The 16,476-nt window shown below is 40.0% G+C and overlaps 1 protein-coding gene across 1 annotated transcript; it reads left to right on the forward strand.

The window, feature by feature from the left end:
- The first annotated feature begins 6,502 nt into the window (after positions 1-6,502).
- On the forward strand, positions 6,503-11,992 carry exoc1l (exocyst complex component 1 like). Its single transcript, XM_041272579.1, has 3 exons — positions 6,503-6,623; positions 7,914-8,044; positions 11,244-11,992. Exons 1-3 carry the CDS (start codon positions 6,503-6,505, stop codon positions 11,502-11,504), a joined length of 513 nt encoding a protein of 170 aa, XP_041128513.1. The 3' UTR covers positions 11,505-11,992.
- The last annotated feature ends 4,484 nt before the right edge of the window (positions 11,993-16,476 follow it).

The following is a 16,476-nucleotide window of genomic DNA, read 5'->3' on the forward strand; positions in this document are numbered from 1 at the left end:
GAGAAATTATAGTAGGCTACAATTAACATTTTAGGAGTGTATTTAGAATTAATTATTATTCTTACAAAAAAAATGTCATAACGAAAAAAATGCATTCCAACGACACTCAAAACCTTACAAAATGGGCTTAAGCATGATGTTCAACCGGGTGAGTAGAATGAATAGCAATGCATTTCTGTGTATTATGTATATAAAAATGCTTGATTGATGTTTACTTTGCAGGTGAATGAACTTATTACAAATTTGAAATTTACAAATCAGAGTGTACGCTACCACAGTAGACTTTGTCACGGCACGGCACGGCACAGTCGTATATATGATCATTCAGAAAAAACAGTATATCAGAGACTTTAAAAAAAAAAAAAAAAAAAAGTACTTCAAAAACATACAGCTATGTCGGATCAGCTGGCCGTTAAAGAAACCTATATAGTATTTCCTTGTGATACAATACTGTCTGTATTCAATAAAACAGTGGCGTTACCAGTTCATTAATTTGAAAACTCTGTACCTAGCTATGGAGCCAGTTGTGTATTTGAATGGTCCTTATGTATGTGTGCATGATATATTGTGTGGTCTCGTCTGCTGTCATATCAGGACATACTGTGCAAACACCAATGATAACAGCTTGTCAGGGTAATGCTATTACTAATGGTGACTGTCCATCATTCTGAATTCTCGCTTGGCTGTTGTGTGCAGTTGCTATATTGGTAGTGAATGCGCAGACGGTTTTGCGAGGCACAAACAGATTTGCGAATTCCTCAAAAAGCTGCTGTATTCCAAAGTCTCGCAACTGCTTTGTGCCGTTTTGGAATATCTCTCATTTTGTGCCAATTTTTTTGCGAGGCAAAAGAAAAAAGAGGTGTTTTGTTTGTCTGCTTTGTTTTGGCCCTTGCGCCATTGTTTTCTAAGTCTGTTTGTTCAGTCATTTGTTTTTTCATGTAATGAATGCTGAGCGCAACCAATAATGGTAATATTACAAATCACAGAAGCAGGCTTATCAGCATAATGACTGACAATATTAGTTGGCCAAGGATCAAGAGAACACAAGGTAGAACAAGCTTTATTGATAATATCTAAAACATCATCAAAATGTGGAGCTACTATGGTCTCGATGCCCAAAACAGTTTAATCGTCACTAGATAGGTTAAGGGAATTCCTTATTGTAACAATCTTGTCATTGAAGAAATTAGCAAAGTTATCACAATCCAATACTGAAGTACCTGCATCACATTTTGGTGTTATAAGATGATTAAAAGTTTGAAATAGTACCCTACGGTTTCCCTGCCCCTCAGTGATAATAGAAGGTTAATAATTAGATCTGGCAGAATTTAGGGCTAATCTGTAATCAAGGTGTTCTTTCCACATTTCTTTGTGAACAACAAGACATGATTGCTTCCACTGGTGCTCCAGTTTTCTACCAGTTGTTTTAAGAGCCCTAAGCTCATCATTGAACCAAGGAGTAGAATGTCTTATTTTAATAATTTGAGTTTTAATTGGGGAAATATGGTTAACTGCATCACCGCTGTTAAAGTGCCACTGCATCATCAATATTACTCAGTACTACATTTACAGGCAAGACAATCATTAAAGAACAATGGACCTAAAAGACTCTTTCTACGGTAAGTAATTTCCTTAGTTTGTTTAGGCTGGTTGAAAAAAGGAAAATTCATTTTTGCAGTAATTAAGAAATTATCAGATAGTTAGATCTTGTAACACAAGAAAGTTCTCTACCTTTACAGATATAAAGATCTAAGATATGTCCATGAAGGAAAATTAATGTTAATGATATTTGTAGCAATAGGTTAGTAATAGAAGTGTTCTACAAAAGGATTACATTTGTGGGAATATTTTAAAGAGAATATCACAAGATACAATGGAGGTTTGTATAACTATAAAATGAGAAAAGGAACAGTTGCCTATTAATGTGTTACAGATAGATAGTTAAGCATTCACACACTATTTTAGTACTTGTTCAATGCATATTGATAATTTTTTAAGTTATAGTTATAATTTTAATCTTGCGTGCATCAAACGTTTGAGAATATTGGATTCTCGAAAGATGAAATTTTATATATGTGTGTGTGTGTATGTGTGTGTCATAAGTGACATTTTTTTGTTTATAATTTAGCACCAAAGTAATAGTTTTGTGTTTTTCTTTTGCTTTTACACCCACCTGTGTTGTTGTTACTGTGTTTGTGTTCGACTGACTCGAAATACTGTTTCCTTTGTGTGCACTGTTATTTTTTGTTTGGTATGAGCACTTTCTTCACTTAGAGAAGCTCCCGCCCTGTGTCGTTTTTAGAGAATTTCTTTTACAAACCACACAAGACTCACTGGAGGAATTTATTTAACAGTAACTTTTTTATTTTTGTCGAATTGTGCATATGAGTTTTAATTGCTGTACAAATTAAATCATTCTACACGGCTGGCGTTTTGCAGACAGGAACGTATTGGAGGGACTGTTTCAGGGTCGAGAGGCGACGCCAAGAATCCTACAACCTGTGGAGAGAGAGTCTATACTTACCATTCCATCATCGAGGGTCCGAGTCTAGGTTCCAGTCCATGGTGTGACGTTGGGTTCCGGATCCAGAGAGAGAGAAGGATATCAAGTTTAAAGATAGGCTGAGGGGAAGTAGCCAAGTGAAACACAAGTGTGTATGGGAAAGCTGTGTTTGCCATTGTGTATGGTTCTGACGGCCTCCTTCTTTGTTCTCCGGCTTCCTCTCATATGTCCAGGGTCTTCATCCACGATTGCTTTTGGTGATCAAGAAATTCACCGGGTCCAGATACGGAGAAAGAAATATGCAAGAGAAAAAGATAGGCTAAGAGGAAGTAACCAACTGCAACACCAAAGTATATGAGCAACCTTACTTACCGTTGTATGTGGTCCTGACGACCTCCTTCTTTGTCTTTCTCTCTTTCTCCTAGACATCTCTGGGATCGTCATCTGAAGTTGGTGGCAAATCGTAGGCTTTTCATTCCAGAGAGGATTATTAGTGATTCGGCACGTGGGGCAGCTAGCGGCAAGATGGGTTCGGTCGCTTACCCCAGGATAGTACCTGACTCGGATTATTCTTTTCTTTTGGACTTGCTGGTTCAACTAAGAACAAACATTATTTTTATTACATTTTTTTAGAGATTCTACCCAGGGGAGGGGAATACCCTGGTTTTAATTTGTGCAGTGTTGGGTGCTTGTTTTTTGTTTTTAATACTTTACCCTGTGGAGACACAATTAAACTTGTTTTAACCTACTTGGGTTTCCTGTGTGTGTCGGATCCCCCGGAGTCAAACGAACCGGTCTAGGGAAAGTTATTATCATTCTGTCACAAAGGTCCTTGCCCTTTTCAAACACAATTTGGCGTAGTCGGTACTTACTAACTGTATATTTACCTGTGGTTACCCCTGGTCACCCCACCCTTGACATATACATACACAAATGCAACAGAAAATCATAAGGAAAAGTGATGGTACCAGAGTAAAGGTGAAAGTGTTGGAATATTAAAATGTGTCAATTTCAGTGTACTTGTTCATTTGTGAATAGAGATGCAATTTTGCCAGAGTGTACTATATCATCTGCCAATACATCTGTAAAATCTATGGAAGGTAATTGTATTATAACTGTCCAGAGAATGAATTATGGTTCAGTATTGAATTATGCTTATCAACTTAATGGTAGATACTGTTTTATTACTAATCTGAAGAACTATGTCTTCAATAATCAAGTTTGTATGATAAGAATGCTTTTTTTTGTATCACACCTGTTAAACATGTATAGTTTCCTTCTGTTCCAAAGAGAATAGTGATTCATGCTAATGACACCTATGATTTTAATAAGCTTCGAGTGAATCCTTTTCCAGAAATTACAGATAGATTGAAACAAGTATTGAGAGAGGAAGAGGAGATAAAGGTACATTTAGCAGAAATACAGGTTAAAGGAAAAAAGATGAATTCATACACGAAGGAAATTTGGAATTTCTATACAAAAATACATATTGGGATTATCTGTTTAAGAGAGCTATAACTTGGAATGTGACTATTTTTGTAAGAGCACTGATGATGTTTATATAGCTTCATCGAAAGATTGACAAGTATGGTGAAATAATTTGAATTCTCACAAAAAGACTTCTATCTTAAGGAGTTGTTGATTATTGGAATTATTGATTTAATAACCCTGTCGATGGTAGGTATTCAAAGACGGGTAAGATCTAGAATGCGCGTCTAGACAACTTAAGACAAAGGCTTGTCGCTGGGACTAAATTTTAATTTTGGATGAATTCCTTGTAAATCACTACTTTTGATGAAGTTTATATTATTTTTTATATATCACTGTTGCGATTCACTGAAGTCTGAACAAAACTGTTACTTTCTGTGTATAATGGTGAAATACTCTTATTTATAAGATTAAGAGTATCTAATGTTGGATCGAGGGCAACCCCTGGCGGGGTAAGCCCTCCCCGTTGTCAAACCGGCAACGGAACACACAAGCTCCGTGGGCGCCTTTTCGCCCTACCTGTTACCGGTGCCAGGAGGTCGGCCACCTCGCCAGGAACTGCCCGGCGGCAATGGAATGTGGCGTGACCTCCCATTATATCTTGACAGCACCAGGTATGCCCAGGGGTAATGATTGGGAGGGACCTTGTATTGTTAATGTACGGTTTGGTGATGTGAGCACCCACGCATTAGTGGACTCAGGATGTGGGCAAACTTTAATTACAGAAGCTCTATTGAGGGGGGTACCTTGGTGGTCAAGTGGGGTCGTGGTCATTTCTTGTATCCATGGGGATAACAAGGAGAACCCCCTCACTAAATTAAATCATAGCAGTAGCTGCAAAGTTGCTATATCCCATAATTTTAGTTACAATGATTAATAAAACAGGAATGCTAGTTTCCAGTAAGACCATGGGAGCGACGTGGGAAGCTATTGGGACCATTTTCTCGCTTCATGCCGATTTGTTCCATTCCCGATTTTGCCCAAAAAAGACAAAAATAGAGTGAAGGGTTGAAAAGTGGGAAGGAATGTCAATGAAACAAGGCTGGGATTTGGTGGGGGAAAGCTCAGAGCCTATCAAATGTAAGGGAAAGGGGATTCAGTGTGACCTGCAGGGGCGGGTTACTGAGGCCCCCGGTGCTGAAGCTACTTTAGCTCTGCTTGATATCCCAAAATTATGGGACTGAAATGTGGACAAAAAAATGATCCTTCACTGGCCCACGTCTGGAGGCAGGTTCGGTCTATTGAGGGGAAGGATGTAGAGGTTAACCGGTGGCTTACATATCCTCACCACATTATTGTCAGGCATCTACTGTATAGAGTATCCCAACCCACAAGCACAGGCCAGATTGTAATAGAATTACTCGTTCCCCAGTTTTTTCCACGTAAGAGCATGTGGTTGGTTCACGATGTCCCATGTTCAGGTCATTTAGGTAGCGACAAGACTCCGGAACGAATATTGGCTCATTTTTATTGGATGGGAGTCTTTTGTGAGGTGACGAAATATGTAGCGGAGTGTCTGGAATGAAAATGATGTCTCCTTGCTGCAGACAAGTCTCCCACGTCACCTTGCCTTGTATATAGCCTACTGTCTGGCTGTGGCAAATTAACGGCTGCTTTTCAGAGTTCTTAAAATAATCACGCTAATACAAGGCCCGCAATTACTGGCAACTTTAATAAATTAGACAGAATATTTAATAGACCCTCCCAATTTTAACGGTTTCGTTCAGAAACACTCCAGAATTACATATGCATATACAGAATTACATATGCATCAAGGGCTAAAGCGCACAGAGCACATCGTGTTTATGACATTGCGTGTGTTTATAAATCCCATCCAAGAATTCTGAACCCTCAGCGCATGTTTTACGGTCGTAAAACATGTTTAATCCTTTTTATAAATCTGGGCCTGAGCATCGGAAATAGTTATTCATGTGGGTTGTTGAAAACTATTCAATTCTTTTTTTTTTTTAAACAGACAGGTTTGCAATAACAACACATACTTTAAACCTAATATCAAAAATTCACATTGCTTGAAACAAGAGAACACTTTCTGCCTTGAATAGACGTGGCAATATGATGGCCTTTCAAGGCTTAGCTTTCTGTCAGACTACATTATTTTAGGCTTCAAATGTCAGAGGTTCAGAGCTATTAATGTCTTGCCTTCATTTTTGATAGCATTACAGTAGATCCTTAATGGACGTCTCACCCAATCAATATGTCAGTAGGCTTTCAGTGATTATAATGGAATCTAAATGAGGCTTTAATAATATCTGGTCTGAAAAAGAATCCTGCTAAATTACTTAAACTTAGCTGGTATATGTTCCTCCTGGGAGGCATTTGCAAAAGGGAAAGTCATTAATCATAATAAATCACGAGTGTGCTCTTCTATACATCACAGCAACTCATTGTATTCATATAAATGCCTGTGCTGTTGGTATTTTGAAAAAAAAAAACTTGGAGTGGAGTGATTTAACTTTTTGCATGCAGTTTCTTGGGCTCTTTTGATCAGCAATGTCATCATTACTTAAGGAAGAAATGCAGAAGAAGATATTTAGACCAGATGGACATCATTTGGATGAGTTTATTGAAATAGTTTATTCTGCACAAGGAAGATATTTTTTGTGTGTATCAGGTAAGACAATTATTTCACATGTGTATGTTTATTTAGGAAAACTTGTTCATAATAGAAAAAAATGCATACACAGAAAAAAAAAAGTTATATAAATAAGTTCTCCTTGTATGTATTTTCTTTAGATAGGCTTTGCATTTATACCGTACAAGCAATCAATAACTACCTAATCACCAATAAATTAACAAACATTACTTAATGAATCATTGTTGTTAGACTTCTGCATTTAGCAATTCTGAATGAAATTATTTTTCACATGCATCACACTTTCCATATACTTGCTAAAACAGTGATTTTAGTTTTCATTTTACATTTAAACTCAGAATCATAATTTCCATACCACTTCAATATAACTTAACAGGGATCTAGTTTAAAAGTGACAAATCAAAAAAACGGCTGAGCTTTACCTGTATATTAACCCAACTTGTGTTTCCTCCCACAGGTTAATTCATGACCACCCATTAACATCACTAAAGACGGTACAAATATAGTGGAAAGAGATCCATTTTAGAGTAGGTTTAAGATTTTAAGGATGACAGTATTTGATGTGGTATAAAAATTGGAAGCAAGTCTTGTTTTAAATGTAAAATATAAGAAGATTTCCAACCAACACAAAACATGTTTTTAACTAACAGGTAGCAAGAGGAAAATAATATGATGTGTTTGAGTTAGTTGAATTTATGGAATGTCTCACTTTCCACTTCATAAAGCTGGGAATATTACCGCGATTTATTTTTAAATAATTAATATTTCATCTACTAATTTGCCACAGACAATGTTGTCTAATTCTAAAACTATCTATCAGTAATACTACAGATGTATCAAAACAGGCTGGTTTTAATAAAAAAAACGTTTGTAAAAACAATACCGGATACAAGCGTTTTTTAAATTAATATTAAAAAAAAAAAAAAAAAACAAAGAGACTAAAAACATGTTCCAAATTATAGCTATACTATAGTCTAAAGTGTGTTATTAAGTGAAAGCCAGTACATTTTTAGGGCTTTCAACTTTTCTCAAACACTAATCAAGACAGATTCGTGCTCAATTAAAAAAAAAAAAAAAAAAAAAAAGCTTAATCATATCAAGAAATAACACTTGATTATTAATGCATACTTAAGTGTTGTTTGTCAATGTAAAAAAAAAATACTAACTTGGCAAGCGTAAGTGAGTGGATAAACAGAAACACTCTCTTAATGGTATTTGGTCAATATGAAGTTTGTTGCCACTGTATTTAATATTTCTGTTAAAAGTAAATGGCTTTCTACAGAATTGTAATACATTTGTTGTTTTCAGTGACAAAGGGCCAGGAAGTACAGATATCTCTGCTGAAACACACCAGATCCAATTTGGATGACAAATATGAGAAAACTGAAACATGGTTACTTAAAGACCTGCTGTTGCTTGATGGAAGAGATTCAGATACAGTAAGCTTGTTATTTTTCTGTTCAGTATAAACTTCTTTATATTTATCAGAGGATTTTTTGTACCACATAGTCAATGTCTACTTTTTTTCCCATTAATACTAACGGAAAGGAGATTAAATGGAACAAAGCTGATATAAATCAATCAATCAATCAATCAATCAATAAATCAATAAATCATACATGCATAGACATTACTATTTTAATAGTAAATTTAATAATGCTAGTTTTGGCTGTTAAACCCAATTCAGCTATGGCACCACCTCCTAATCACGGTCTTGACAGTCAAAATAAATGTGCTTGTTGTTATAGTAGTCATTTCATTTTACTTTTGGGTGGGGGTGGTCAGCTATTGCTGAATGTCGGGATTCGTGGATCGTCCATTCCCTTTCCTTTAAGTGCTTACATAGATTTAAGCAGATCTCGTATATAACATGTTGCGCTCCAATTTAAAAACATTGATTTAAGATAAGAATGTATTGATCTTTCGGCTGTTAACTTGCATCCAATATTATATTCCACAAAAAAAAAAAAATAATAATAATAATAATATCCTGCCTTTCCATGTCTCTAATCCATTCTTCAGGCTAGAGTCTCATCTGTTGTTCAGGACCACATCAAGTGAAATGACTTTCATTGGTACAGTATTGCAGTAGATCAACAGTCTGAAGTCACCTTTTCAATTCCCTCAACTACAATTGACACTAAGTGGCATTTAATTAATCTGTCTCAGGTTATAAAACTAAAGGATAGGTGATGTGGAAAGATACTGCAGCAGGAACATCTGACTGAGCCTACTTGTGTGCAGTTTTTGGGGTGTTAAACTTCTGAGTTTTAAAAAGTCACCAGGATAGGACAACTAAAAAAGAAAATGCTATACAAAATAAACCTAATTAAGAAGAATACTGCAATATTTAAAACTGTGGTATTTCACTCTTTAGTATAGTACAGACCAACTAGGGGAGGGCTGGATAAAATAAGTATGAAGAAGCTGCAGCTCTAGCAGGGCAGTATGCTTTGATTAAATTAGTACAGTTAATAAACTTTGATTTGCTATCAATTGCTTATCTAATGGGCATACTTTATACTAGCTGAATTAAATCTGAGCTGTTTATTTCTATGTTTGAAAGTGTATCTGTGGTTTGGCAAATATTATGTTTGTTTGTTTTTTTTTTTTATTAGGGGATGGGGAGGGAGTCTAACAATACCCCTACCCACAATTGCTCTTATAACATTAACTAAGTAAGCTTTAATATGAAAATATTGTATATAAAAAGGGGCGTGTTGTGGGAATCTTAACTTAATTTAAAAAATACACTTATTATTCAGGTGATTCCACAAGTATCCTCAAGTTATGTAAGATCTGCTCCTTCTACATCTATTCCAATTATACACAATATGAATGGGTGAGAAAATAAAAAAGGAACTGTTTTATAAATGAACACTGAAATTGTTAACAAACCTGTGCAGCTAACTTTTTGATGTTTTAATAGTCACATATACCTACCAAAATGAAATACATTCACTTAGCGCAGGTTTTGAGTCACACTTTTACGAGAATCAATTACTTATGTACACAAACATTGATGGTCAAAGAGAAATTCATATTTTATTGTATACTATTTTTGTACACAGGTGGGTACAACACTTCAGGAAGGTGCTTTTCCGACAAGATTAGTGAAGCACTTACTAAGCATCATTTTTATTCTACAATTTATTTAGACCCCCCCACTGATGTTATACATAAATATGAAAGCTAACCATTTTTTATTACTAAACACCGATGCTATAGGTGCTGAAACAGCTATAATAACTGCTTCAACATACACATGAAATATGGTTTAATCTCTTACACCCACGCAGTGCAAACACAGGTGTGTACCCAACCAAGAATTATTGTTCAGTTTCTTGGAGACAACACTGTTGACAAATGCAAACAAAATATTTTGTTGTGGGATACAGCTTTAAAAACAATTCTATGAGAAATGTTGAGCACATCAAACTCAAATTATAAAAGTTTTAAAACTATCACAGCCTTATCATAGTAATTTACACTTCATTGTAATTTAACTCGATCTATCTATATACCAATCACAACATCATTAGGCAAACAACCTGCATATTTGATTTGGGGATTAATCAGACCAACTTTTTATGCCACCCTGGCATTTTATTAGAAAATTTTAGAGCTGAAGGTTGCTGGGATAACTAAGAATTGGTTGTTAATGCAATCCAGTGCTGTAAAATGCTCTGAAAACACAGTTATGGCTTAACCCAGTAGGATATATGTTGATCAAATCCACCCCAAGTCCACCAGCAGACCCTAAAACTATTCATAACAAATGAAATAGCTTTAGTGTTTAATATTTTCACCTTAACTTACAGGAAGGTTATTTCCCCCAGTCGACTGGTATAGGTATAGAAAAATTACTCTGGTCAATGTTAGCTGCAAAACAGTCCATGCTGTCTAGAGTTAAAGAATTAAGTGCACATAACAAATGTAACCTCTGAAAATTATGGGTCCCAACCCAATTATGCTTTACAAATCTGTCCTCCGCTAATGCAGAATTTATGAAGGAGAAAGGATTCTGTGGTTAGGCAGTAAGTGGAAGTGCTCCCAGTTGGTGGTTGAGTCACTCTGTGCTTCCCATGGAAATGTCTACATTTCCATCTACTGCTGCTTGTAATGGTAGTCTAATGCATTTAGTCTTCACTTTGATGAGAATATGCCCTCAGTTTTACATAATAGTCCACTGTAAATGTGGAAAGCCTTCCCATTGCTGCACAAAACAACATCTCTTTATGCTGACAAAATCTCAGTATGTTGATATTTAAAATGGATGAAAAGAAAAACATTGATTAAGCTATATAAAGTTGTTTGTAACTATATTATTATTATTATTATTATTATTATTATTATTATTGTTATTATTATTATTAGTAGTAGTAGTAGTAGTAGTCATAGTAGTAGTAGTAGAAGCGTATTTTACAAGATGGATTACACTAACCACTTATTTTAGGGGTAATCCAGAAATAACTGGGCGATTCTCCAGTGCTATAAAATGCTCTGAAATACAACTGCAATGCATAGATTGATCAAACCCCTTATTTCCAACTAACATGAACTTGCATGAATGGCTTGAATTGTGTTGAAAAAATATATAAATACATGTGTAAAATATGTCTCTCTTTCTGATTATAGGACAACCCACACTTTGACATGCATTATGAAAAAATGTACACTTTGGAAGCCTTGAGCTGTGCTGCCAAATATGCCTTTGCTCGCTGTTTGGTACAGCTTAGCAGGAGATATTACAAGAAGGAGCTTAAGATTGTGAACTTTGATACAGCCTACACTGAACCCACATCCCTATCATCAAATAGGGGAGACTGCATGGTTTTAATGCAGATATGTTTTTATGCTTTCAATCTTGTGTGTTTATCATTATGTCCTGTATCCTAGTGTGGGTTAAAAACTTCTGCTGTTAAATATTGCAAGTGTTTGGCCAGTTACAAAGGTGTTTTATTTACGGTGTTTGTAACCAATAAGAGTTGTATGATATTTTTTATGTTTGAAAATATAAAAGTGCACATTGTGTGTAGAGACTCAAATGTACAGTAGTTTAACCCGTCTTTCTCATGCCTTAAGCTTCAACACCAGTTTTGGGTTTTTAATCATTAAAACTGTTGCTGTAGCTAGTTTTCTTCTTTTTCCTTCCGAGTTTCTATCAAAGGAAGTTCTTAGTCAAACCACAGTAAATAGTGTCCTGGCTTTTGATGGTGTAGTGTCCCTTCAGATTGAGGATATCTACAGCAGGTAATGGCACACATTTCATCCTCACATTTGCACAAATGTCCCATTATAACTTATCTCGGTGTGTGAAACTAGCCTGAATAATGATTCAGGCAAGCCTGAAAAACATTTCTTTGTGTTGGGACTGAAACCTAAAATACAACGTCTCCAATAAAGATACTGATTGTAACTATTCTTCATTCTAAATTGTTCTTTACAATTAAAAAACTAATTGTAGCATGTAAAACTAAAAACAGATGAATGTAGTTGCCTCTATTAATCTAAGATACAAAAAGATTAAAACATCCCATAAAAACAAAACAGAAAAAAGCTCTGCCCTTTTTGTTGGCAGGGAGATGTATGATCCTGTGGCTCTGCCCTTTAAATTGGCAGGGATGGGGTTATTCCCCTGCCTGCCTGGGTTTATTATGTTCAGGTGGCTGGGGTTGATTAGTTGATTAGGTTGATTAACGATCAATCAGCGCCCAGCCACCTGATATAAAAGGAGGCCTCTGCTTCTCATTTGGGGAGAGGGAGCTGAGGAAGCAGGTTGGTTTTTTTTGGGTTGTTTAGAAAGTTTGAGTCCAGTGAAGGCATCGCCCAGCCTGGAAACTGTTATTTTTTGTAAGTTTTGCTTTTTATCTTTTTGTGTTTAAATTGCTTTGTTTTGGCCCTTGTGCCCTTTCATTTTTGTGTTTATTTATAATAAAATAGTTATTTTTTTTGAACTGCAGTCTGTCTCTGGGCCTCTATCCACTCGCCAGCCTGCCACATTTGGTGTCAGAAGTGGGATAGCGCCACCTAGAAGAGCAGTATTTTTTTTTTTTTTTTTTTTTTGAAAAAAAAAAATGGGAAAGAAGAGCAGACAGTGGAAAAGGCAGGACAAGCAGCAGCTGAAGAAATGTAAGCTGCTGCAGCCACCGCTGGAGGACCCGGCCAGCCTCTTCCCCTGGTGTTCCTGGTGTGGGAAGGAGGACCATCGTTGGCGGTCCTGCCCAGACGTGCCACCGGCAAACTGGTGTGGCCGGTGTGAGGAGGACGGCCACAACTGGGCAGGATGCCCCTACAACCAGGCCCAGGAAGAGGTGCCGTGTTCACCCCGGGCATCAGGGGCCACCCCACTACCTCCAGCACCACCACCTTCACCACCGTCCCAGGAGATCTGGGACTGGTTGATGCACCCTGAGGCAGACCTCGTCCACGATCTCCCCATAGTTATCAACACGCTGTGGCGTCGAGATGGGGAGAGGTGGGAACAGTGGGAGGAACAGCACCACCCGGCCTCCTTCCCAGAGGTTGCCCTCATGGTGGTTAATTACCTGGCGGTAGACATGGGAGATCCACCGGTCACTCCAATAAAGAGAGGTGAGCCGCCTTCCGAGAGCCAGAGAGGGGTGAGCCGCCTTCCCGGGAGCCAGAGAGGGGCGAGGAGCTGCCGTCGCTCCCAGAGCCAGAGAGGGGTGAGGAGCTGCCGTCGCTCCCAGAGCCAGAGAGGGGTGAGGAGCTGCCGTCGCTCCCAGAGCCAGAGAGGGAGGAGGAGCCGTCGCTCCCAGAGCCAGAGAGGGAGGAGGAGCCTCCGTCCCAGAGCCAGAGAGGGAGTGAGGAGCTGCCGTCGCTCCCAGAGCCAGAGAGGGGTGAGGAGCTGCCGTCGCTCCCAGAGCCAGAGAGGGGTGAGGAGCTGCCGTCGCTCCCAGAGCCAGAGAGGGGTGAGGAGCTGCCGTCGCTCCCAGAGCCAGAGAGGGAGGAGGATCTGCTGTCGCTCCCAGAGCCAGAGAGGGAGGAGGATCTGCCGTCGCTCCCAGAGCCAGAGAGGGAGGAGGATCTGCCGTCGCTCCCAGAGCCAGAGAGGGAGGAGGATCTGCCGTCGCTCCCAGAGCCAGAGAGGGGTGAGGGGCTGCCGTCGCTCCCAGAGCCAGAGAGGGGTGAGGAGCTGCCGTCGCTCCCAGAGCCAGAGAGGGGTGAGGAGCTGCCGTCGCTCCCAGAGCCAGAGAGGGAGGAGGATCTGCCGTCGCTCCCAGAGCCAGAGAGGGAGGAGGAGGAGCTGCCGTCGCTCCCAGAGCCAGAGAGGGAGGAGGATCTGCCGTCGCTCCCAGAGCCAGAGAGGGAGGAGGATCTGCCGTCGCTCCCAGAGCCAGAGAGGGAGGAGGATCTGCTGTCGCTCCCAGAGCCAGAGAGGGAGGAGGAGCTGCCGTCGCTCCCAGAGCCAGAGAGGGAGGAGGAGCTGCCGTCGCTCCCAGAGCCAGAGAGGGAGGAGGATCTGCCGTCGCTCCCAGAGCCAGAGAGGGAGGAGGAGCTGCCGTCGCTCCCAGAGCCAGAGAGGGAGGAGGAGCTGCCGTCGCTCCCAGAGCCAGAGAGGGAGGAGGAGCTGCCGTCGCTCCCAGAGCCAGAGAGGGAGGAGGATCTGCCGTCGCTCCCAGAGCCAGAGAGGGAGGAGGAGGAGCCGTCGCTCCCAGAGCCCGAGAGGGAGGAGCCGCCGCCGCTCTCAGAGCCCGAGAGGGAGGAGCCGCCGCCGCTCTCAGAGCCCGAGAGGGAGGAGGGCCGCCGCTCTCAGAGCCCGAGAGGGAGGAGCCGCCGCCGCTCTCAGAGCCCGAGGGAGCCGGGCCGCCGCCTCCGCCACCAGAGGGAGCCGGGCCGCCGCCGCCGCCTCCGCCACCAGAGGGAGCCGGGCCGCCGCCGCCGCTCCGCCACCAGAGGGAGCCGGGCCGCCGCCTCCGCCACCAGAGGGAGCCGGGCCGCCGCCTCCGCCACCAGAGGGAGCCGGCCGCCGCCGCCGCCTCCGCCACCAGAGGGAGCCCGCCGCCTCCGCCACCAGAGGGAGCCCGCCGCCTCCGCCACCAGAGGGAGCCGGGCCGCCGCCCGCCTCCGCCACCAGAGGGAGCCGGGCCGCCGTCGCCGCCTCTCCCACCAGAGGGACCCGGGCCGCCGTCGTCGTGCTACCTTGGAGATTCGGGGCCCCCTCAACCAAAGAAGGCTTGGGGGCTCCGACATCAACCCCGCCCACCACCACCCACCATAACAGCCCACCCAAGGGACATAATTGGACTCTTGGGGGGAGGGGGGTGGGGAGGGGTGGGGGGAAGGGGGGAGTTGGCCGATTGCGGCCAGTGTACGTTGTACATGGGGGGAGGTGTGTGGCAGAGCAAAGCTCTGCCCTTTAAATTGGCAGGGATGGGGTTAATTTCCCCTGCCTGCCTGGGTTTATTATGTTCAGGTGGCTGGGGTTGATTAGTTGATTAGGTTGATTAACGATCAATCAGCGCCCAGCCACCTGATATAAAAGGAGGCCTCTGCTTCTCATTTGGGGAGAGGGAGCTGAGGAAGCAGGTTGGTTTTTTTTTTGGGGTTGTTTAGAAAGTTTGAGTCCAGTGAAGGCATCGCCCAGCCTGGAAACTGTTATTTTTGTAAGTTTTGCTTTTTATCTTTTTTGTGTTTAAATTGCTTTGTTTTGGCCCTTGTGCCCTTTCATTTTTTGTGTTTATTTATAATAAAAGTTATTTTTTTGAACTGCAGTCTGTCTCTGGGCCTCTATCCACTCGCCAGCCTGCCACAAGGTAAAAATCGGGACATAGGAAAAATTTTAATTTATATGTCTACAGCATGCTACGAATGTTGTAACATATATAACAATATATATAATAATATATATATATACAGTAACGATATAATATATATATATATATATATATATATATATATATATATATATATATATATATATATATATATATATATATATATATATATATATATATTACTATATTAATATAGAATAATCTATATATATATTGTATTGAAACAGTGTACGTACATGTCACATGTTACTGGTGCACCTTTACCATAGACATGCACCTATAATGTACATGCTACTTCTTTCCTCCACTGTAGACTCTCGCTAATCCAAACCAGTTAGGGCCAAACCCTGTTCAGATTAGGGGTTTGTTCAGAGTACTGCTAATATTTCTGTGTCATACTAAAAAAAAACTAAGCATTGTTTTTTGTTTCTTTTATACATAGATTTATTTAAAAATGTGTAATAACCATCTCTCCAAATTACTTATGTTTTCCACCTGCTGTTAGCTTGCATTTCATTATGATAAAATGATTTGATTTATACAGCAAATCACTTTCAGTTTAGCATGAGTCTACTTTAAATACAGATTCTTACAAATTAATAATGAGTACTTCAAAACTGCCACATGCTTTTCAAGCTATAGTTTGCCATCAGGATGTTTAATCCAACCAATGCTGGTTTCTTTTTTTATTTAAAAGTACTGGATGACCAGATTTTTCTTTATTGGTGTTGGAGATATTTAACACAATACTTACCATATATAAGTCAATCTTTTTTTTTTTTTAATTGAATAGCTACTTAAAGAAAAGCACAATTACAAAGCAGCAACACATTTTAAACTGTGACAGCGCACAGTGCTTGTGTGTTGTGACTGAAAATATGAAGCATTTTCAATATAACCTGGGACCTTTGAATACAACAGATTCATCATTTACATAGCTACTGCATATAGCACAACTGAGCATCAGAACATTCCATTCCAGTACTCTATAAAATTTTAAAATGCTATTTTCTTAAACAGAACATTCCTTCTGAATAAACATACCCCTTAGCTGTTTTAAATTTTTTAAG

The sequence above is a fragment of the Polyodon spathula genome, chromosome 2, assembly GCF_017654505.1.
Source record: "Polyodon spathula isolate WHYD16114869_AA chromosome 2, ASM1765450v1, whole genome shotgun sequence".
In the NCBI taxonomy this organism is placed as follows: Eukaryota; Metazoa; Chordata; class Actinopteri; order Acipenseriformes; family Polyodontidae; genus Polyodon; species Polyodon spathula.